Source organism: Ranitomeya imitator, chromosome 2 (assembly GCF_032444005.1).
Source record: "Ranitomeya imitator isolate aRanImi1 chromosome 2, aRanImi1.pri, whole genome shotgun sequence".
NCBI classification, from domain to species: domain Eukaryota; kingdom Metazoa; phylum Chordata; class Amphibia; order Anura; family Dendrobatidae; genus Ranitomeya; species Ranitomeya imitator.
The window spans coordinates 767,751,345-767,775,710 of NC_091283.1; the positions used below are offsets into that span (position 1 = coordinate 767,751,345).

Below are 24,366 nucleotides of genomic sequence, written 5' to 3' on the forward strand. Positions count from 1 at the left end.
CACCACTTAAAAAGATGAGAGGCGTCTGTAATTTACATCATAGGTAGACCTCAACTATGGGAGACAAACTGAGAAAAAAAAATCCAGAAAATCACATTGTCTGTTTTTTTAACATTTTATTTGCATATTATGGTGGAAAATAAGTATTTGGTCAGAAACAAACAATCAAGATTTCTGGCTCTCACAGACCTGTAACTTCTTCTTTAAGAGTCTCCTCTTTCCTCCACTCATTACCTGTAGTAATGGCACCTGTTTAAACTTGTTATCAGTATAAAAAGACAACTGTGCACACCCTCAAACAGTCTGACTCCAAACTCCACTATGGTGAAGACCAAAGAGCTGTCAAAGGACACCAGAAACAAAATTGTAGCCCTGCACCAGGCTGGGAAGACTGAATCTGCAATAGCCAACCAGCTTGGAGTGAAGAAATCAACAGTAGGAGCAATAATTAGAAAATGGAAGACATACAAGACTACTGATAATCTCCCTCGATCTGGGGCTCCACGCAAAATCCCACCCCGTGGGGTCAGAATGATCACAAGAACGGTGAGCAAAAATCCCAGAACCACGCGGGGGGACCTAGTTAATGAACTGCAGAGAGCTGGGACCAATGTAACAAGGCCTACCATAAGTAACACACTACACCACCATGGACTCAGATCCTGCAGTGCCAGACGTGTCCCACTGCTTAAGCCAGTACATGTCCGGGCCCGTCTGAAGTTTGCTAGAGAGCATTTGGATGATCCAGAGGAGTTTTGGGAGAATGTCCTATGGTCTGATGAAACCAAACTGGAACTGTTTGGTAGAAACACAACTTGTCGTGTTTGGACGAAAAAGAATACTGAGTTGCATCCATCAAACACCATACCTACTGTAAAGCATGGTGGTGGAAACATCATGCTTTGGGGCTGTTTCTCTGCAAAGGGGCCAGGACGACTGATCCGGGTACATGAAAGAATGAATGGGGCCATGTATCGTGAGATATTGAGTGCAAACCTCCTTCCATCAGCAAGGGCATTGAAGATGAAACGTGGCTGGGTCTTTCAACATGACAATGATCCAAAGCACACCGCCAGGGCAACGAAGGAGTGGCTTCGTAAGAAGCATTTCAAGGTCCTGGAGTGGCCTAGCCAGTCTCCAGATCTCAAGCCTATAGAAAACCTTTGGAGGGAGTTGAAAGTCCGTGTTGCCAAGCGAAAAGCCAAAAACATCACTGCTCTAGAGGAGATCTGCATGGAGGAATGGGCCAACATACCAACAACAGTGTGTGGCAACCTTGTGAAGACTTACAGAAAACGTTTGACCTCTGTCATTGCCAACAAAGGATATATTACAAAGTATTGAGATGAAATTTTGTTTCTGACCAAATACTTATTTTCCACCATAATATGCAAATAAAATGTTAAAAAAACAGACAATGTGACTTTCTGGATTTTTTTTTCTCAGTTTGTCTCCCATAATTGAGGTCTACCTATGATGTAAATTACAGACGCCTCTCATCTTTTTAAGTGGTGGAACTTGCACTATTGCTGACTGACTAAATACTTTTTTGCCCCACTGTATATGTATATATATTAATATTTTATCCAGCGCTATACAGCTTGAAAGCCGGTAATTCAATTACCGGCTTTTTCTTTCTCCTTCCTAAACCCGACATGATATGAGACCTGGTTTACATACAGTAAACCATGTCTTCTCTCCATTTTTTTTGCAGATTCCACACTACTAATGTCAGTAGTGTGTATCTGCAAAATTTGGCCGTTCTAGCTCTTAAAATAAAGGGTTAAATGGCGGAAAAAATAGGCATGGGCTCCCGCGCAATTTTCTCCGCCAGAGTAGTAAAGCCAGTGACTGAGGGCAGATATTAATAGCCTGGAGAGGGTCCATGGTTATTGGCCCCCCCTGGCTAAAAATATCTGCCCCCAGCCACCCCAGAAAAGGCACATCTGGAAGATGCGCCTATTCTGGCACTTGGCCACTCTCTTCCCATTCCCGTGTAGCGGTGGGATATGGGTTAATGAAGGGTTAATGCCACCTTGCTATTGTAAGGTGACATTAAGCCTAATTAATAATGGAGAGGCGTCAATTATGACACCTATCCATTATTAATCCAATTGAATGAAAGGGTTAAATAAAACACAAACACATTATTTAAAATTATTTTAATGAAATAAAAACAATGGTTGTTGGAGTATTTTATTCTACGCCCAATCCAGTCACTGAAGACCCTCGTTCTGTGAAAGAAAAAACATAATAAACCAACAATATACTTACCCTCCGCAGATCTGTAACGTCCAACGATGTAAATCCTTCTGAAGGGGTTAAAACATTTTGCAGCAAGGAGCTTTGCTAATGCAGGCTGCTCCTTGCTGCAAAACCCCGGGGAATGAGGCTAAATATAGATCAATGAGCTATATTTAGCTTCATTTGCGGTGAGGCGCCCTCTGCTGGATGTTCATAGATCGTGGGAACTTACCTAGAAAGCTCTCAGGCTTTCTAGGCAAGTTCCCACGATCTATAAACAGCCAGCAGAGGGCGCCTCACCGCAAATGAAGCTAAATATAGCTCATTGATCTATATTTAGACTCATTCCCCGGGGTTTTGCAGCGAGGAGTAGCCTGCATTAGCAAAGCTCCTTGCTGCAAAATGTTTTAACCCCTTCAGAAGGATTTACATCGTTGGACGTTACAGATCTGCGGAGGGTAAGTATATTGTTGGTTTATTATGTTTTTTCTTTCACAGAACGAGGGTCTTCAGTGACTGGATTGGGCGTAGAATAAAATACTCCAACAACCATTGTTTTTATTTCATTAAAATAATTTTAAATAATGTGTTTGTGTTTTATTTAACCCTTTCATTCAATTGGATTAATAATGGATAGGTGTCATAATTGACGCCTCTCCATTATTAATTAGGCTTAATGTCACCTTACAATAGCAAGGTGGCATTAACCCTTCATTACCCCATATCCCACCGCTACACGGGAATGGGAAGAGAGTGGCCAAGTGCCAGAATAGGCGCATCTTCCAGATGTGCCTTTTCTGGGGTGGCTGGGGGCAGATATTTTTAGCCAGGGGGGGGGGCAATAACCGTGGACCCTCTCCAGGCTATTAATATCTGCCCTCAGTCACTGGCTTTACTACTCTGGCGGAGAAAATTGCGCGGGAGCCCACGCCAATTTTTTCCGCCATTTAACCCTTTATTTTAAGAGCTAGAACGGCCAAATTTTGCAGATACACACTACTGACATTAGTAGTGTGGAATCTGCAAAAAAAATGGAGAGAAGACATGGTTTACTGTATGTAAACCATGTATCAAATCATGTCGGGTTTTAGGAAGGAGAAAGAAAAAGCCGGTAATTGAATTACCGGCTTTCAAGCTGTATAGCGCTGGAATAAATATTAATATATATACATATATGTGTCTCACTGACATATATATATATATATATATATATATACCTATTCTATGTGTACACATTTATTCTACCTATTGGACTGTAAGCTGTCAGTGTGATTTTACTGTACACCGCACTGAATTGCCGGCTTTTCTCTCTAACAGCGCTGCGTATTTCTCGCAAGTCACACTGCTTGTCCGTGTGAAATCCGTATTTTTCACGCTTCCATAGACTTTCATTGGCGTATTTCTTGCGCAGTACGGTGACAAACGCAGCATGCTGCGATTTTGTACGGCCGTAGAAAGCCGTATAATACTGATCAGTAAAATACGGCAGATAGGAGCAGGGGCATAGAGAATAATTGTGCCGTATTTTTTGCGAGTTTTACGGACGTAGTTTCTGCGCTCTTACGTCCGTAAAACTCGCAAGTGTGAAGCCGGCCTAAATGTGTGATCATCATCCCAAAAATTAGCCCATACATAAACGGCTATATAGCCGTTTATGCCGTTTATGTATGGGCTAATTTTTGGGATGATGATCACACATTTAGGGTTTTGTGATGTTATGTGTATCTATCCGCTCCTATACATTGGAAGGTTTTTCACTTTAGTACTGCATATTTAATTTATTATGTGAATTATTAATAAATATTAATTTTAGAATTAAAATTTGTTAGACATTGTGTGTTTTCCTTGTTGCGTGCTATGGCAATTTAGGATTTTGTGTTTTTGGATTATAGTTGATGTTGTTACACAATGATATTGTAAGGATCATATTATTGATTATAGCCCATCCAAAAGCAGCATAATGTAGGGGCAGAGACACCGATTCTAGCGATGCATCACTTACTTGGCAGATCTAGCAGTTCTCTGACTGCTGAGCTCTGTATAATGCCATCCACAGCACTGATTGGCATCTTTCTGTGTACACTGTGCATAGGCAAAAAGCTGCCAATCAGTGGTGGGGGCGGGGTTATAGAAGGCTCATGAATATACAGTATGGACTAAATGGCAGCAGGTATACTCCTCTAGTGATAAAATAACTGTATCAAAGGAGCTGATGAAAACCACAGCTACCAGACCAGTACGCAACATCACTAGAATCAGGGTCTCTCTCTCTACATAAAGCTGTTCTCAGATTAGGTGGCTAAAACCTGATGACAGAGTCCTTTTAAGAAGGAGATCTTCCAAAAGGTGATCTTTTAAATAGATTTCACTTCACATATATATTTCTACCATCCAAAATACTACCGTATATACTCGAGTATAAGCCGAGATTTTCAGCCCATTTTTTTGGGCTGAAAGTCCCCCTCTCGGCTTATACTCGAGTCATATACCCGGGTGTCAGCAGGGGAGGGGGAGCGGGGACTGTGTAATCATATTTACCTGCTCCCAGCGCGGTCCCTGCAGTCCCTGGCTTCTCCGGCGCTGCAGATTCTTCCTGCACTGAGCGGTCACATGGCACCGCTCATTACAGAAATGAATAGGCAGCTCCACCCCCATAGGGGAGGAGCCGCATATTCATTGCTGTAAATGATCGGTGCCATGTGACCGCTCAATTACAGGAAGAAGCTGCAGCGCCGGAGAAGCCAGGGACTGCAGGGACCGCGCCGCAGCAGGTAAGGGGAGCGCAGCGCTATAATTACCTGCTCCTCGCTCCGGCTCCGTCTGCAGCGTCCTCTAGCAGTGACGCTCAGGTTAGAGGGCGCTGTGACGTAGTCAGTGCGCGCCCTCTGCTGAGCGTCAGTGCTGGAGACGGAGCCGCAGAGGAGCAGGTAATTATTGAAAGCGCCGGCGTCCTGAGAAGAGAGGTGAGTATGTGATTTTTTTTTTTTTTATGGCAGCACCATTCTAAGGAGCACCTATGGGGCCATAAATATGCAGAGCATAAATGGGGCACAGCGTTATAAGGAGCACCTATGGGGCCATAAAGGTGCAGAGCATATATGGGGCACAGCATTATAAGGAGCACCTATGGGGCCATAAAGGTGCAGAGCATTCTATATGGCACAGCATTATAAGGAGCACCTATGGGGCCATAAAGGTGCAGAGCATATATGGGGCACAGCATTATAAGGAGCACCTATGGGGCCATAAAGGTGCAGAGCATTCTATATGGCACAGCATTATAAGGAGCACCTATGGGGCCATAAAGGTGCAGAGCATATATGGGGCACAGCATTCTAAGGAGCACCTATGGGGCCATAAAGGTGCAGAGCATATAAGGGGCACAGCATTATAAGGAGCACCTATGGGGCCATATAGGTGCAGAGCATATATGGGGCACAGCATTATAAGGAGCACCTATGGGGCCATAAAGGTGCAGAGCATATATGGGGCACAGCATTATAAGGAGCACCTATGGGGCCATAAAGGTGCAGAGCATATATGGGGCACAGCATTATAAGGAGCACCTATGGGGCCATAAAGGTGCAGAGCATTCTATATGGCACAGCATTATAAGGAGCACCTATGGGGCCATAAAGGTGCAGAGCATATATGGGGCACAGCATTATAAGGAGCACCTATGGGGCCATAAAGGTGCAGAGCATATATGGGGCACAGCATTATAAGGAGCACCTATGGGGCCATAAAGGTGCAGAGCATATAAGGGGCACAGCATTATAAGGAGCACCTATGGGGCCATAAAGGTGCAGAGCATATATGGGGCACAGCATTATAAGGAGCACCTATGGGGCCATAAAGGTGCAGAGCATATAAGGGGCACAGCATTATAAGGAGCATCTATGGGGCCATAAAGGTGCAGAGCATATAAGGGGCACAGCATTATAAGGAGCACCTATGGGGCCATAAAGGTGCAGAGCATATAAGGGGCACAGCATTATAAGGTGCACCTATGGGGCCATAAAGGTGCAGAGCATATATGGGGCACAGCATTATAAGGAGCATCTATGGGGCCATAAAGGTGCAGAGCATATAAGGGGCACAGCATTATAAGGAGCACCTATGGGGCCATAAAGGTGCAGAGCATATAAGGGGCACAGCATTATAAGGAGCACCTATGGGGCCATAAAGGTGCAGAGCATATATGGGGCACAGCATTATAAGGAGCACCTATGGGGCCATAAAGGTGCAGAGCATATATGGGGCACAGCATTATAAGGAGCACCTATGGGGCCATAAAGGTGCAGAGCATATAAGGGGCACAGCATTATAAGGAGCACCTATGGGGCCATAAAGGTGCAGAGCATATAAGGGGCACAGCATTATAAGGAGCACCTATGGGGCCATAAAGGTGCAGAGCATATATGGCACAGCATTATAAGGAGCATCTATGGGGCCATAAAGGTGCAGAGCATATATGGCACAGCATTATAAGGAGCACCTATGGGGCCATAAAGGTGCAGAGCATATAAGGGGCACAGCATTATAAGGAGCATCTATGGGGCCATAAAGGTGCAGAGCATATATGGGGCACAGCATTATAAGGAGCATCTATGGGGCCATAAAGGTGCAGAGCATATATGGGGCACAGCATTATAAGGAGCACCTATGGGGCCATAAAGGTGCAGAGCATATATGGGGCACAGCATTATAAGGAGCATCTATGGGGCCATAATCAAAGGTGCAGAGCATATATGGGGCACAGCATTCTAAGGAGCACCTATGGGGCCATAAAGGTGCAGAGCATATAAGGGGCACAGCATTATAAGGAGCACCTATGGGGCCATAAAGGTGCAGAGCATATATGGGGCACAGCATTATAAGGAGCACCTATGGGGCCATAAAGGTGCAGAGCATATATGGGACACAGCATTATAAGGAGCACCTATGGGGCCATAAAGGTGCAGAGCATATATGGGGCACAGCATTATAAGGAGCACCTATGGGGCCATAAAGGTGCAGAGCATATATGGGGCACAGCATTATAAGGAGCACCTATGGGGCCATAAAGGTGCAGAGCATATATGGGGCACAGCATTATAAGGAGCACCTATGGGGCCATAAAGGTGCACAGCATATATGGGGCACAGCATTATAAGGAGCACCTATGGGGCCATAAAGGTGCAGAGCATATATGGGGCACAGCATTATAAGGAGCACCTATGGGGCCATAAAGGTGCACAGCATATATGTGGCACAGCATTATAAGGAGCACCTATGGGGCCATAATCAAAGGTGCAGAGCATATATGGTACAGCATTATAAGGAGCATCTATGGGGCCATAATCAACGGTGCAGAGCATTCTATATAGCACAGTTGTATATGGAGCATCTATGGGGCAATAATGAACGGTATGGAGCATCTATTTTTATTTTTGAAATTCACCGGTAAATGCTGCATTTTCTACCCTAGGCTTATACTCGAGTCAATAAGTTTTCCCAGTTTTTTGTGGCAAAATTAGGGGGGTCGGCTTATACTCGGGTCGGCTTATACTCGAGTATATACGGTATATATTGTACAGCCTGTAAACTGACCCTGGAGCCCCCAATACACGATGTGCCGATGGTTCAGCCAACAGCTAACTCTCCCCGACGTCCCATACCACAGGAGCGCTTGGCTCAACCAAGAACTCCAGGATCTTCATGAGAGAAATGCTGACAGACACCTCTGGTTCTGGATCCCAGCATGGAAAAATGGAAAAGCAAAAAAATATCTTTCCCAGGAAAAAACATGGCCGACTCTCGTTGGGAGCGTACTACGTACAAAGTCACAGAAACCAGAATACGTCCAAGTTAATGAAGACTTTAATTGGCCAATCTGACGTAAAACGATACAGAATAACACTTGTTAACACTCCATTACTCCCAAACACATTATATTCTGATTATATGTTCTGGTTAAATTCAATTATATTGCAGTTAAAGCTTTCTATTAGAGCCCAGGGAGACACACACAAGCAAAGAGGTGGCAGACAATGTATCCATTAGCGATAATTCACAATAAAAAGTACGGTTAGCCACCATAATCCTCAATGTGCATTCATTAAATCAGAGGGGTGTCATTTCAGACTAGTTTTCACTCAAAGGATATGCTTATTACATTTTTTTTTTTCAATTTTCAAATGGCCTGAGTCGCAAATTAGATGTAGCAACACGATAAAAGCATAAATTCCAATGTTTTGCTATATTAAATGTATATATATATATATATCTACTAGTGATGAGCGAATGTGCTCGTAACTCGAGTTTCCGAGCATGCTCAGGTGATCTCCGAGTATTCTGGGCGTGCTCGTAGATTATGTTTGTGTCCCCGCAGCTGCATGATTTGCGGCAGCTAGCCAGCCTGAGTACATGTGGGGATTGCCTGTTTGTTAGTGAATCCCCACATGTATTCAGGCTGTTTAGCGCTGCAAATCATGCAGCTGTGGGGGCACAATCATCTGCGAGCACGCCCAAAATACTCAGATCACCCGAGCATGCTCGGAAAACTCGAATAACTGAGCACCCTCGCTGATCACTAGTATCTACATAATAATGAAGTAGTAATTTATATTCAAGGTGCGAGACATATTTGCTGGTGGCGAAATACAATATTTCACCGTTTAATAGCAGGAAGCCTCATTTCCCCTATGATTCTTTTTTGCCAGCCGTCTACCAAGCCTGGAGATATGAAAGTCCAAAGACCATGCAGTGCAGCCCACATATATTTTATAATTGTCATCAAGAAATTGACTACCAGAGCCATTGCCTCCTAATGACAATGGATTAGAAAAATCACTGGTAAATGCTTATTTAATCCGATTTTCTAAGCATTTGATATTGTTTAATTAGCTCATATTAATTAAAATGTAGTCTAATTTTTTCGCAACATAGTGAGATCAGCATGATGCACCTTCCAAAGTTATTTCTTTGTTCCATCAATGAAAAGGACTAGGACTACAAAGAATAAATCAGCAAAGTATCCTAAAGAGAGACATAAAAGTATGCATGCAAATTACGGTATACTGCCAATTATGTAATTTACAACGTAAAAATAATTAACGGCATAAAAATTCACTGCAATCACTATTGGTCACAGCATCAGTGGAAAGGTCAATCAGAATAGATATTGTAATGTCGCTCTGTATGTGGAAGCCTGGCAGCTCTTAATAGGGCATCCAAGGACAGGTTTTGCACAAGCCACTCAGTTCCCAGGGTAGCCCAATGAAAATTACATTGCCCTCATCACAAACTCCTAACAATACACTGGGCAGTAGATCATTTTTTAATGAATGAGGAGATGCTGCCATTATGTGTACATAGTGAATCAAGTGTATTGCGCCAACTACTACATTTATAGGTGGTACACAGGGGCCCACCAGGGGATACACCTGTTGCCCAGTGGGCCAGTCCGAGCCTGGAAGGATCCCCTTGGTTATGTCAATGTAGTAGCTGTTTGAGTGAGATGGCAGACAAAGGGTTCATCAAGCTGGGTTGTATCCAAAGGTCATAAGACAAAATCAGAAGTCAGGGATGTGGTCAGGAGGATGCGGAGATCAGTAACGGAAACTGAACTGAATCAGCGCAGAGCAACTAAAGTATAAGCCAGGGTAAGTATAACTTATAACTGGCAGCTAGAAACAGATTGCTAGGAGTTTCAATAGGGAAGAGCCATGCTCACGGCTCCCAACAGAGAGACCATTACATCTGATAACTAGCACTCTGAAGCAAAACACACAAACTGGAGGAGGGACAAGTCCTAAAGTTTAACTGAAACACAGTCTCGCTGGCCAGTGGCATCTGCAGTATACGGGGGCAGTAGGAGTGTGTTCAGACACTGATGTGACAGGATGCTTTCTGCAGTTTTCCTTTACCTCCATTCTGAAAACCCAAGACCGCATGGAAACTGAAAAGCTGCTGTTGGTGTCCCTGCATGGTGTCCCCTTCACCCTCCATGCAAGGACACCGGCTTACTCACCGCCACAGCCCTGAGGCATGGTCTCCCGGCGTGTCTCTCCTACTTCCTGGTGTGCATGTCGTAGTTCCGGGAGGCTAGCATAGTATGCGCATGAGCGCTCCCTGTTCTTAAAGTGTATATATACTAACCGCCCTCAGCTTATTGCTGAGAGGCATTTAGAATAAAGGTAGTGCACCTGCAAGATGGCCAGCAGCCAACAGCAGGGAGGCATCTTGTATAAACGACTCCCTCTCCTGTAGGGAGCCGCCAAGCAACATGTATAGTGTAGTGCAGCAGGGTTGCTGCAGTGTGATAGATAGGCAGGGGCCACATTAAGTTCAACGTAAACAGTGTCTTTATTGGCAGACTGACATAAAAGCGTGGTATCCTCCGGATCGCAGCCGGGTCTCCATATATACAGTCCGTGTGCCAGACACCGCTGTGTCACTGGGGTGCGTAAGCCGCCTGGAAACCTCTGGCTCTGTGTTAGCTTCACACAGTCCTGGGTTGCACAGAGACACCTGCTCTGCAGCTTGCAAACTCCAAAATGACACCCCCAAGGCAAAACTGACAGATTTAAATAGAATCGTGGCCATAGAGCCATTTCCAAAACCCGGAGTGGAGAGAGAGATTCACCCCACTATCAAACCTGCCAATCCCTCTAAAATTAAAAGCCCTTAATGGATTTTACTAAAAATCTGACTGAGTCACTACATGGACCCAGTCCATACTTTCTTTTATTTTGCCTTGTGACTCACGGGCGTCCTGCTGTGAACACAAGGCACTCCAGCAGGTTTAATAGGACTCCGTCCACATCCTGGGGGACACATATTGATCCTCGCATATGATCCCCTCACTGCTTCACAATAGTCATTAGTGAGTAAGATGTACAACTAGTGAGTTGTGAGGTCCCTTAATCTCAGAGTGGCCAATGTCCTAAACCTGTGTCCCTGGTACCGGGGTGGCCAGTCCTGTATCCATAGTCCCTTGGTCCCGGAGCGGCAAGTGCCTGAAACTCGTCTCCTGGTACCGGAGCGGCTAATGCTTGAACCTCGTCCCCTAATCCCGGAGCAGCCAGTTCCTGAACCTCATCCCCCAGATCCATGAGCAGCTTGTGCCTGAACCTTGTTCCCTGGTCTCAGAGTGGCTAGAGCCTGAACATTGTCTGGTCCTGGTGTGGCCAGTCCTGTACCCAAAGTCGCCTGTCCCGGAGTGGCCAGTAATGTCCCCAAAGTCCCCTGGTCTCAGTGCAGCCAGTGCATGAACATTATTCCCCATACATGAGTAGCCAATCCCTGATCCAGTATCCTAGACCGGCGTATCTGAACTAAACCCTAAATCAGTGTCTTGACCCCTGGGGTCCACAGCTGCACTACCAGGTTCTTAATAGGAGTGGTACCTGGCAGCTGCCTTAAGTCTGTCTCCACCATCAGGAGCTCCAGTTAACACCAGGTAGTCGCTTAACTACTCAACTTCCTTAGTAGGCCCGGCTCTGTGGCACAGTGGATCCACAAATCCACATGGAGTACGGTTGGGCGTAACAGTTTGCCTGGCCATGGCAGCAACAGAAACAACAAAACCATGTTGTTGGGATCTACTAAGTTTTATATTTCTAGGGAAAACTCGCAGCATCATCTATTAGTTTTAGTGCTGTACTCTGCAGTGCTGGATATAAAGTAACAAGAAATATGGTGCACCCACTGACATCTAAGGTGAATATCCATATTACCTTACCAATATTAAAATGCAACCAAAATTTAAAAGTTCGATCAGGACATGATAGGGAATTTTATTGTGTGACTGTTTTTCCACTTTATAAAAAATAATGCATATGCAGCTTTAAAAGGAATTGTCTAGCCAAGAAAAAAGGTGAGCATTAATGAGTAAATTAAATAACTTTTTAATATTGCTAATGTAGACCAGGTGCCCAATCATCAGTCAGCGGCTCTGGTCCCGATCCTGACTGCTTACATAGGACAGCATTTTGGCAAGTGATCAGAACCTACCGGCCCTCGTTAGCTCTGGTTACTCTTCCAATCATGGAGGACTGTCCTGTTGTAAGTACAAGACTCGAGCAGCTGATCAATTTAGGAGCACGTGGTAGAAATTAAAAAAACAAATACAGCTCTGGCAAAAATTAAGAGACCACCACATCAAAACCTTGTCATTGGCAGCCCAATCTCCAGACATGAACCCCATTAAAATCCCCTGGAATGTAATCAAGAGGAAGATGAATAATCACAAGCCATCAAACAAAGAAGAACTGCTTACATTTTTGTACCAGGAGTGTCATAAGGTCAGCAAAAAGCAGTGTGAAAGACTGGTGGAAAGCATGCCAAGACGCATGAAAGCTGTGATTAAAAATCATGGTTATTCCACAAAATATTGATTTCTGAACTCTTCCTGAGTTAAAACATTAGTATTGTTGCTTGATTATGAACTTGTTTTCTTTACATTATTTGAGGTCTGAAAGCACTGTTTTTTTTTTTTAATTTTGACCATTTCTCCTTTTCAGAAAAAAAAAAATACAAAATTTATTGCTTGGAAATTCAGAGACATGTTGACAGAAATTTATAGACTAAAAGAACAATTTACATTTTACTCAAAAATATACATATAAAGAGAAAAATCAGACAACTAAACATTTTGCAGTTGTCTCTTAATTTTTGCCAGAGCTGTATGTTCTAGAACTTACTCTTTAGTGCTCAAGTACCGTGTATACTCGAGTATAAGCAGAGATTTTCAGCCCATTTTCTTAGGCTGAAAGTGCCCCTCTCGGCTTATACTCGAGTCATTGTCCCAGGGGGTCGGTGGGAGAGGGGCAGCTGTCAAATCTTAATCACCTGATCCCGGCATGTCTCTCCATGTCCCTGCTTCTCGGCCGCCCATAGCTCTTCCTGTGTTCAGCGGTCAAGTGGTACCACTCATTAAAGTAATGAATATGGACTCCCATATGGATGGAGTGCATATTCATTACTTTAATGAGCGGTACCAGTGACCGCTGAACACAGGAACAAGCTGCCGGCCTCAGAGACCATCGCATAGGAGAAGCAGGGACCGCACCGTGAGGGTGAGTATAACGGGGGAGGGTGAGCATTGCGATATTCACCTGTCCTGGTTCCACCGCCGCGCACCTCTCCGTCTTCCGCATCCCCTGGCTGTGACGTTCAGGTCAGAGGGAGCGATGACGTGTTTAGTGTGTGCACGGCGGTGGAACAGGGACAGCTGAATATCGCAAATGCCGGTGTCCCCGCCTGCTCAGGACAAGACGCGAGTACGTCATTTTTTTTAAAAATCGCAGCAGTAGCATATGGGGAAAATGTTTCTATGGAGCATCTTATGGGGCCAGTCAACCTTTATGCAGCATTAGATGGGGGGCATTTTCTATGGAGCATCTTATGGGGCCAGTCAACCTTTATGCAGCATTAGATGGGGGGCATTTTCTATGGAGCATCTTATGGGGCCATAATCAACCTTTACGCAGCATTATATGGGACAAATGTTTCTATGGGGCATCTTATGGGGCCATAATCAACCTTTATGCAGCATTATATGGGGCACATTTTCTATGGAGCATCTTATGGGCCATAATCAACCTTTATGCAGGATTGTATGGGGCAAATGTTTCTATGGAGCATCTTATGGGGCCATAATCAACCTTTGTGAAGCATTATATGGGGCATATTTTATTATGGAGCATCTTATGGGGCCCGTCATGAATTGTATGGAGCATTATATGGGGCTCCTGATTCAATATGGATATTCAAAAACACTTAACCTACTGATGTCTCAATTAATTTTACTTTTATTGGTATCTATTTTTGTTTTTGAAATTTACCAGTAGCTGCTGCATTTCCCACCCTAGGCTTATACTCGAGTCATTAAGTTTTCCCAATTTTTTGTGGCAAAATTAGGGGTCTCGGCTTATACTCGGGTCGGCTTATAGTCGAGTATATACGGTATGTATATTTTTTTTGCCAGGGCAACGCCTCTGAAGACACACTTGGAAGAAAAAACATTTTTGCCGTAAAAAGCCTTTTTATAATAAAGCTTAATTAAAACATTTCGCTTTTCAGTCAAGTCAGTTGTGGAACTTGTCTGATGGTTCAAGTATGTAACCCTTGTCTTTCTTCTTGTGAACGATAGTCTAAGATGACTTATGTCCAAATAAAAGTTTAACTGTTTTTTGGGGATATTGGCATTATTCTGTTTTTTGAGATGTCCAAAAATGACAGGAAGTGCAGCCAAATTGTTTTGTTAATGGCTAAAAAATTGAGTGTCACCACACTAGAGAAATATACTACCATTCCCACAACCATTCTTGCTTGTACCTAGCACCTGTGTTAATAGCTCGCATGCCAACTCTGAGCTCTAAAATCTATGAATGAAGCACCGGGGAATGTTTTTCCATAGAAACTCCTACACAAAATACTGACGGTAAATTACAGTGACGGGAGCCCGTACAAATCACTCACAAAATTGCTCATGTCTCGGGTGCAGTCATGAAATCACTGTAACAACTTCAGAAGTGATCTCTTGCCAAAAGCAGCGTGCACTGCACATCTGGTAATGTTTTCTCCTGACTTTCATTACCTACATTAATGGCAGAAATATTTCAAATTAGATAGTGATACAAAGTCCGAGATGGCAAGCGCCTGATTGATTTAACTATTAATTTCTTTCACGGCGCATGGATTAATGCATAGGTTGTGAGGGAGGATGAAATATGCTGGTGGCATAAAATATCAAGATGAGGGGGAATTTGAAATTTTAATGATATTGTTCATGGATTGAAAAGATTCCTACTCAGAATTTCATTTCAATTAATCTGTGACGGAGCGGAGAGCTCACATACGCGGTTAATACTGATTGTTAAATACAACAAAAAAACTAACATTTTCCCTTGTATCATGGCATTCCCATACCTGTTTCCTGGTCATTACCTTATCATTCATATATATTTTACATTTGGAATGGAAGAAGTTGGTTAAGAACCTGTAGACAGACGTCTCAATACACAAGGAAGTACAGTGGGGCAAAAAAGTATTTAGTCAGTCAGCAATAGTGCAAGTTCCACCACTTAAAAAGATGAGAGGCGTCTGTAATTTACATCATAGGTAGACCTCAACTATGGGAGACAAACTGAGAAAGAAAAATACAGAAAATCACATTGTCTGTTTTTTTAACATTTTATTTGCATATTATGGTGGAAAATAAGTATTTGGTCAGAAACAAACAATCAAGATTTCTGGCTCTCACAGACCTGTAACTTCTTCTTTAAGAGTCTCCTCTTTCCTCCACTCATTACCTGTAGTAATGGCACCTGTTTAAATTTGTTATCAGTATAAAAAGACACCTGTGCACACCCTCAAACAGTCTGACTCCAAACTCCACTATGGTGAAGACCAAAGAGCTGTCAAAGGACACCAGAAACAAAATTGTAGCCCTGCACCAGGCTGGGAAGACTGAATCTGCAATAGCCAACCAGCTTGGAGTGAAGAAATCAACAGTGGGAGCAATAATTAGAAAATGGAAGACATACAAGACCACTGATAATCTCTCTCGATCTGGGGCTCCACGCAAAATCCCACCCTGTGGGGTCAGAATGATCACAAGAACGGTGAGCAAAAATCCCAGAACCAAGTGGGGGGACCTAGTGAATGAACTACAGAGAGCTGGGACCAATGTAACAAGGCCTACCATAAGTAAGACACTACGCCACCATGGACTCAGATCCTGCAGTGCCAAACGTGTCCCACTGCTTAAGCCAGTACATGTCCGGGCCCGTCTGAAGTTTGCTAGAGAGCATTTGGATGATCCAGAGGAGTTTTGGGAGAATGTCCTATGGTCTGATGAAACCAAACTGGAACTGTTTGGTAGAAACACAACTTGTCGTGTTTGGAGGAAAAAGAATACTGCGTTGCATCCATCAAACACCATACCTACTGTAAAGCATGGTGGTGGAAACATCATGCTTTAGGGCTGTTTCTCTGCAAAGGGGCCAGGACGACTGATCCGGGTACATGAAAGAATGAATGGGGCCATGTATCGTGAGATTTTGAGTGCAAACCTCCTTCCATCAGCAAGGGCATTGAAGATGAAACGTGGCTGGCTCTTTCAACATGACAATGATCCAAAGCACACCGCCAGGGCAACGAAGGAGTGGCTTCGTAAGAAGCATTTCAAGGTCCTGGAGTGGCCTAGCCAGTCTCCAGATCTCAACCCTATAGAAAACCTTTGGAGGGAGTTGAAAGTCCGTGTTGCCAAGCGAAAAGCCAAAAACATCACTGCTCTAGAGGAGATCTGCATGGAGGAATGGGCCAACATACCAACAACAGTGTGTGGCAACCTTGTGAAGACTTAGAGAAAACGTTTGACCTCTGTCATTGCCAACAAAGGATATATTACAAAGTATTGAGATGAAATTTTGTTTCTGACCAAATACTTATTTTCCACCATAATATGCAAATAAAATGTTAAAAAAACAGACAATGTGATTTTCTGGATTTTTTTTTCTCAGTTTGTCTCCCATAGTTGAGGTCTACCTATGATGTAAATTACAGATGCCTCTCATCTTTTTAAGTGGTGGAACTTGCACTATTGCTGACTGACTAAATACTTTTTTGCCCCACTGTATGTCCCAAAGTGGATTAGCCCAACAGAATCAGTGCCATGACTTCTATGGTCGGTGCAGTGATTCCCTGACTGGGCGTATAGAATCGTAGGCAGTAGTGGCATACACCTATGGCCACTAGAAGGATGCCGCCATTCAGATGTGAAACACAGGGTATATCTTTTGATAGTACCCTTATGATAAACTCACGTGATTGGTAAAAAAATGTTTGGATAGTGGGGGTCCAACCAATAGGATCTTCATCGATCCGAAGAACAAGGTTTGACATCGGAATCGGTGCCTGCTCTTCCTGTGTCTGTTTCTGTAGCCAGTTGGCACCGCAGTCTGGTGACAAGTCTAGTTCTGTGTCCTCTGGGACTTTTAGTTCTGTCCGAGCTGGGAGATCGAGAGTTATCTTCTGTTAGGCCGGGATCACACATGCGAGAAATACGTCCGAGTCTCGCATGGTAATACTCGGCATTGCCGCCGTCACTCAAGAGCGGAGAGTGCGGCCGCATAGCAATACATGCAGCCGCACGCTCAGCTCCAGAGAGACAGTGGCAGTGCCGGGTATTACCATGCGAGACTCGGACGTATTTCTCGCATGTGTGATCCCGGCCTTTGTGTTTGCTCTCTGATGATGCGACCCAGGCATGGCAGCAAACTATTTAAGCTTCTGAAATCCACGCATGGATCCCCAAATCCCCTGTGTAAATGGAGTAGAGGTGAATATGATCAACCACCATTCCATTCACTTCTATGGGTCTGAGACAAGACAACCTTTGCAAGTCTGATAGAAGTGAACGGAAGGGTAGTCAAGCATGCGTACCATGGTTTCGTTCACAAAGGTTATTTTGGGAATCCCACTGCTATTGGTCAGAGATAATTCAATTATTACCTCTCCAATGTATAAGTAATGTGTACAGTTAAAGAAAACCTCTTTATAGCATCTTCTACAACTACAGCACCCACTTCAGTGTACATGTATGCACTCGAATAGGGCAGATGTCCTAGAGAAACGTACATCACTCAACCAACATTCCACGAGAATAGACAAATCAAGAACAGTCGCACAGCCATTCAATGATCCATTCTTAGCAACTCCTCAAACCATTACAACACAGACACGTCATTAAAAGGTAAACCGTACAAGGGCTACATATGAAACTGGATAAAGATTTTGCGTTCTTGGTCTTTTCTATGCCTTTTTATGTCATAGTTCAGCTGATTTGCCATAATTCTCAACTTCAATAGGTTAATTGGAAGAATATGGCTTCCAATACACTGTGAATTAATATTGTTTGACCACATTTATAAATATGCCTCATTGTGTTCCATCAGCATCATTCAGTATCTTCTTCTGTCATCAATAGTGATGACTAGGTAATAGGTTAGAGTTACTCTGAGGGGTCTTTGGCTCGTTGGGGTCTCTTGGCTTGAGTTAGTTTGAGAACTACTGATCTACTAGATTTTTATTCTACTTATAGCTTATTATGTCACATGAAGTATGCGATTCCTTTTGCATTGTGCGTGTGGTCTAATCTATTGTAGTGTGCACTTGGATACCAATATGGGGCCTTGAAGTGACAGCAGATCACATTTTCTATAGCACTTAAGAATTCTACAAACACGCTATACACCGAATAACAGAGAAAAAGATCAAAGTTCGGTTTTACATTACATTAGGGCTTATAGCCAAGTGTTTGTGAGCATCTCCAGAAATAATGCAGCAAGAGCTGAAGAGATGGCTGAGCCGAGTACAGTTTTCATAAACTTATCTGTGAGACTTCTGCATTTTGGTCACATTCCCAATAATTTAAAACAAATCATAAACACTTATAGGCTCCTTAAAATGCCAAGTAAATCAATATCAAAGAAATTGCTCTTACCATTGAAGGTACGAATGGAGCAAGTATACCTCCAAATCTGCATGCCATGGCACATACACCCAATCCAGCGTTCCTAAAACAAAAACAACAAAATTATAAGAGCAGAGGAAAAAAAAAAAAGAACCTTAAAGAGAACCGGTCACCTCTCCTGACACTTCTGCTAGGGTGAACTTTAATTTCCCGTAAACATTTATTCATGGGGACATTCCTCTGTTCTCTATCTTGCATGACTAAATTAATAACTGGGGTCACTCTTCTTCTGGTCAATGTCCCTACACAGTTTGGACACCCAAAAACAATAAAGGGAGTGGGCGACATGCAAATGCGGCCATGACTCCAATCCAACAGAGTACTTAAGAGCCTAGTTCTCTGGATTTGTGGGAGCTCCAGTAAGGAACCCACATCGATCAGCAAGTTTAAAAAAAAAAAAAAAGAACACAGATGCCAGTTACCCTCCCTAGGTTCAGCGCTGACTCTCCACCACTGTTCTTATCTTTGTTTACTGGCTGCAGTGGTGACATTATGACTACAGTGCATGTCGCCGCTGCAGCCAATCACTTAACCAATGGCTCTATGGATGTATACAATATGAGCCATTGAACTCAGTGATTCGTTATAGCGGTGATGTGCACTGTAGTCACGATATCACTGCTGCAGCCAGTAAACAGACTAGAGCAGCGTGTTTTAGGGGTATAGGAGCATTTGTGGACATAAAACTTCATAGTGCAAATTAACTTTTATATTAAAGAAAACTTAAAGATTTATATGTCAGAGGTAACCCCAGAGTAAAAAAAAACCCCAAAAAACAACAATGCAGAATATTCACCCCAAGATTATTAAGGTAGGGCTCACATTAAATTCCGGACTTAGTTACCGACTCTTGTCTGGAACCCTGAAAAATTAAATTCAGATATACCCTATGGAGGCTATGTGGTGTGGGGCTCACGCTGGATATAATGAGGCTTTGTGGGGGTTCGCGCTATATATAGGGAGGCTATGTCCGGGCTCTTGCGTTATTTAGGGAGGCTATGTGGGGCTCACGCTCTATGAAGAAGGCTATGAGGGGCTTGTACTGTATATAGGGAGGCTATCTGGGGACTCATGCTGTATATAGGAGGCTATGAGGGGCTTGTACTGTATATAGGGAGGCTATGTGGGGACTCATGCTGTATATAGGAGGCTATGAGGTGCTTGTACTGTATATAGGGAGGCTATGTGGGGACTCATACTGTATATAGGAGGCTATGAGGGGCTTGTACTGTACAAAGGGAGGCTATCTGGGGACTCATACTGTATATAGGCGGCTATGAGGGGCTTGCACTGTATATAGGGAGGCTATGAGGGGCTTGTACTGTATATAGGGAGGCTATCTGGGGACTCATGCTGTATATAGGAGGCTATGAGGGGCTTGTACTGTATATAGGGAGGCTATGTGGGGACTCATACTGTATATAGGAGGCTATCTGCTGGCTCACACTGAATGTAGGAGGAAGTGTGGGGCTCATACTGTGATACCACAAATAATAATTATAATGAAGATATTAATATTGATTAGAATTTATTTCATCCTATTGGGTTTGCCTTCCACAACAGTCACAGTCTCTCATGTGGCCCCTCGGGAAAATGAATTGCCTACCCCTGCCATAGACTATAAAGAGTACAAGTTTTGAAAACCACAGATGCAAATTGTCTCTTCAGAGATGAAGAGGACTAGAACTCTAGTACCACCTATTGGAAGTAGCAATTCCAAGATTCTGGTTTAAGGGTCGACATTGACTGTTAGGATTGCTACTTCCAGTAGGTGGCACTAGAGTTCTAGTCCTCTTCCTCTCTGAAGAGACAATTTGCATATTTCCCAGAGGAGCATTGCGGCTTTAAGTCTCATCTCGACATGCTTAACATGTCACTCTCCACAAGGAGAAATGAAAACCACAGATAAAACTCATACATAAAAAACTGAGGTCTGACTGCGCTCTAATACAGATCTTTCTTTAAAGATACTTGTTGCTACACTGGACACTGCAGCAGTGTTGCTAAATCAAGAAAACAGTGTGCTACTATTTTGGGTTTTTCTTTTAAACCCCATAGGATCTACATGTAGCGGTTTCTTTTAGGATACCAGAAAAATCATATTTGCAAAGCATAAAAAAAGAAAATGCTTCCATGCATACTACAAATAATAACAGGAGTCAGACTCTCGCAGTCACATGAAGTCGGAAGCACTGCTCACACCTTAGTGGTCCGTCCAGTCACTCTGTGTGTCTGCGATGTGCACACTGTCAGGATTCCCCTCTATTCCCCATGCAGCCGGGAAAGTCAACTGCATGTAAGAGCACCGACCAGTCTTACTCAATTTCTCTCAATAAAAGAGAACCAAGAGAAGAGTAGATCTTTACTTGGCACATCACCGCACGTATGCAAATCTGATAAATGGGGTACTGTCACCACCCACCCGCAAGGAAATTTTGACACTGTGCACATCTTACACGGTCACGGTTCGGCAGTTCCTCTGATGTTCCTACTAGTAATTTCTAATGTATAAACTTGGTAATGCCATCTGGGGGTGGGTGAGGGGGTTCTGACCCTATAGACGTTTACCCTGTCCAATCAGAGCTGCCAGTGTCAAACTGTAGAAAAGCACCTCTTTGACAAGGGGAATGTAATGCCGAGATGTATTAATACATAGAAGGAGGAACAAAAGATGAATGACAAATCGACCTAGCTCTAAAGGAAGATGCTTCAGAATTGTTATTTCAGGGGAATACAAGGTGACATGTCAGGGGTGGTAACAACCACTATCCCTATAGGATGAATACTAAAAGATTACATAAAATCCCTTACTGATTACTATATGTAATATATTCAGGACACAACCCTTATACTTAGTATATGGTCTCTGTGCTTACTGGCAGGGCTGTGACGACTGTAAGCCAAACCACCGACTCAGACTCTTGACTCCTCAATTTCCCCGACTTCCGTCTCTGACTCCACATCATCGGACACTACTGATCATGTACATAAAGTGCAGCACAGATTCAACTCAGCTAAAATCCGAGATCCTTAGATCAGGAACATAACAGACATTTATAGGACATTTCACAAGTTTCCCAAATTATTCTGAAAACATTTACAGCATTTTCTGCAGTATACTACTGTACCCAATGTATTATATATTTTAGGAGTCGGACACGGTCTATTTTATACCAACTCCACGACTCCGACACCACAGCCCTGCTTACTGGTACATATAAAACAGTGGATTAAGCAGTAGGATCATCCGATTTACAGCTCAAGTTTCAGGAGTAAGTGATTAACTGGATTAATAAATCTAAAAAAATCAGGATCACATTGTATCAGATTAATCGTATTATTTTCATTGTCTGAAACTCCTAGCCATTCATACCTGTAAGAAACACATTGAATCCCACCAAGAAACTTAACCCTGCGGTTGTCTTCGGTCTGGGGAGACCGATTTTGATCTTTGGTATTTTTTGGGGTGTTCAAGATGCGGTTCTGAAACTTGTGGTTGATTGACTTAAATGAGGATGGGTCAGAGTTTCAGAGCCGCATCTTGAATATTTTAAAGAATATTGAAGTTCAAGGTCGGTCGTTTTTGACGGAAGACAACAGCAGGGTTAAAAGAAAACGCATAATTAAAAAATATAGGCAATAAACAGTCAATCGCATGGCTGAACACAGGAGTGTAGCTGTAACTTATACTCAGGTAGCAGTCTCACGCGGCCACAGGTGTCTGAGAGTGGCAAGTGGCCATAGTTAGGTGAGGGGCCATTTGCATTGGGGCTTTTCATATTATAGGTAAAACCCTTAAGGTACCGTCACACATAGCGACGCTGCAGCGATACCGATAACGATCCGGATCGCTGCAGCGTCGCTGTTTGGTCGCTGGAGAGCTGTCACACAGACAGCTCTCCAGCGACCAACGATCCCGAGGTCCCCGGTAACCAGGGTAAACATCGGGTAACTAAGCGCAGGGCCGCGCTTAGTAACCCGATGTTTACCATGGTTACCATCCTAAAAAGTAAAAAAACAAACGCTACATACTTACCTACAGCCGTCTGTCCTCGGCGCTCTGCTTCTCTGGTCTGGCTGTGAGCGCCGGGCAGCCAGAAAGCAGAGCGGTGACGTCACCACTCTGCTTTCCGGCTGACCGACGCTCACAGCCAGAGCAGGAGGAGTGCAGAGCGCAGCGCTGGAGGACAGACAGCGGTAGGTAAGTATGTAGCGTTTGTTTTTTTTACTTTTAGGATGGTAACCAGGGTAAACATCGGGTTACTAAGTGCGGCCCTGCGCTTAGTTACCCGATGTTTACCCTGGTTACCAGCAAAGACATCGCTGAATCGGTGTCACACACGCCAATTCAGCGATGTCTACGGGGAGTCCAGCGACGAAATAAAGTTCTGGACTTTCTTCCCCGACCAGCGATCTCCCAGCAGGGGCCTGATCGCTGCTGCCTGTCACACTGGACGATATCGCTAGCGAGGACGCTGCAACGTCACGGATCGCTAGCGATATCGTCTAGTGTGACGGTACCTTTACTGTAGGTGGTCCGGCACAATTAAAGCAGAACAACAAAGCTCTGGAAAATATAGTTTCCACCTATAAATACAATCGAGAGACTGGGGTGAAATTTCTAGAGTAGGGAAAGCCAATAAATTAGATGCCCCTTATGGGCTTCCACCCTTCCACTTTGGTGCAGTTGGGAGAGATGGTGTAAAAAGGCCAAGTGTTGCAAAAGTTTGAGCAATTCCAAGTTGTGCTAAAATCTTATTACTTTTCAATACCAGAATTCCAGCGTGAAAACTTCAATCGGTCCCATAGTCCAGAACAATGTTTCTCATTTATCAGATAGCATAAGACAATGATATATTCGACAGTCTTAAAAAGTGGCAAATATCAGTATGGACAACTTCAGTAAATCATCGGCCCACTGTGTGCACACCGTTTATCCATCCCCAACAGTGATGATTGCTTTATATATGGCGATGGGTTTATTACAATTACTCGGGTGAATAGATCCAATGTACACGGAGGTTGCTCAGTTTTTCCCCGAGCTCACCTTTAAATGATAAACATTATTACTAGTGTACTGAGACATTCATTTTTAATTAGAAATGAAAAATGAGCTTAGTCTCCAAGGAACACTATCATTTTATGGTCCTTAGAATACAGCATAATAGCTATGGAGACAGGTTTAAACACTGGACTATGAACTAATAAAACCATACCATCAGCAGCAGGACACTGCTCAGCGCCAGCAGTACCTGCCAAAGTAAGCGGGTTGGTTAGTGGTTAGATAGGCTGTCATGTTCGCTGACTACAGGTGGGCTTTAGCAACGATTGCTACATGTAAGTGACTTGCAATTATTATTTTTCAATTGACAATAATTGATGCCATCTTATGTGGCCTCCTAATGAAAGAGGCCGCTCTGTGTTACAGACTGCGTGTAAACAGCAATGGCTGGCCTTCGAGTAGGGACTACAATATGAGCCCGCGGTCATACAGCTAAGTCCATTTATATTTGGACAGAGACATTTTTCTAATTTTGGTTATAGACATTACCACAATGAATTTTAAACAAAACAATTCAGATGCAGTTGAAGTTCAG

At 43.6% G+C, this 24,366-nt stretch overlaps 1 protein-coding gene across 3 annotated transcripts in view; it reads right to left on the bottom strand.

The window, feature by feature from the left end:
• LOC138665712 (solute carrier family 22 member 15-like) overlaps positions 1-24,366 on the bottom strand; it is a 377,939-nt gene that overhangs the window by 44,587 nt on the left and 308,986 nt on the right. For all 3 annotated transcript variants that reach the window (XM_069753451.1, XM_069753453.1, XM_069753452.1), the window contains exon 10: positions 18,740-18,812. In XM_069753451.1, the coding sequence (XP_069609552.1) occupies positions 18,740-18,812 (73 nt within the window). The remainder of the gene's footprint in view (positions 1-18,739; positions 18,813-24,366) is intronic.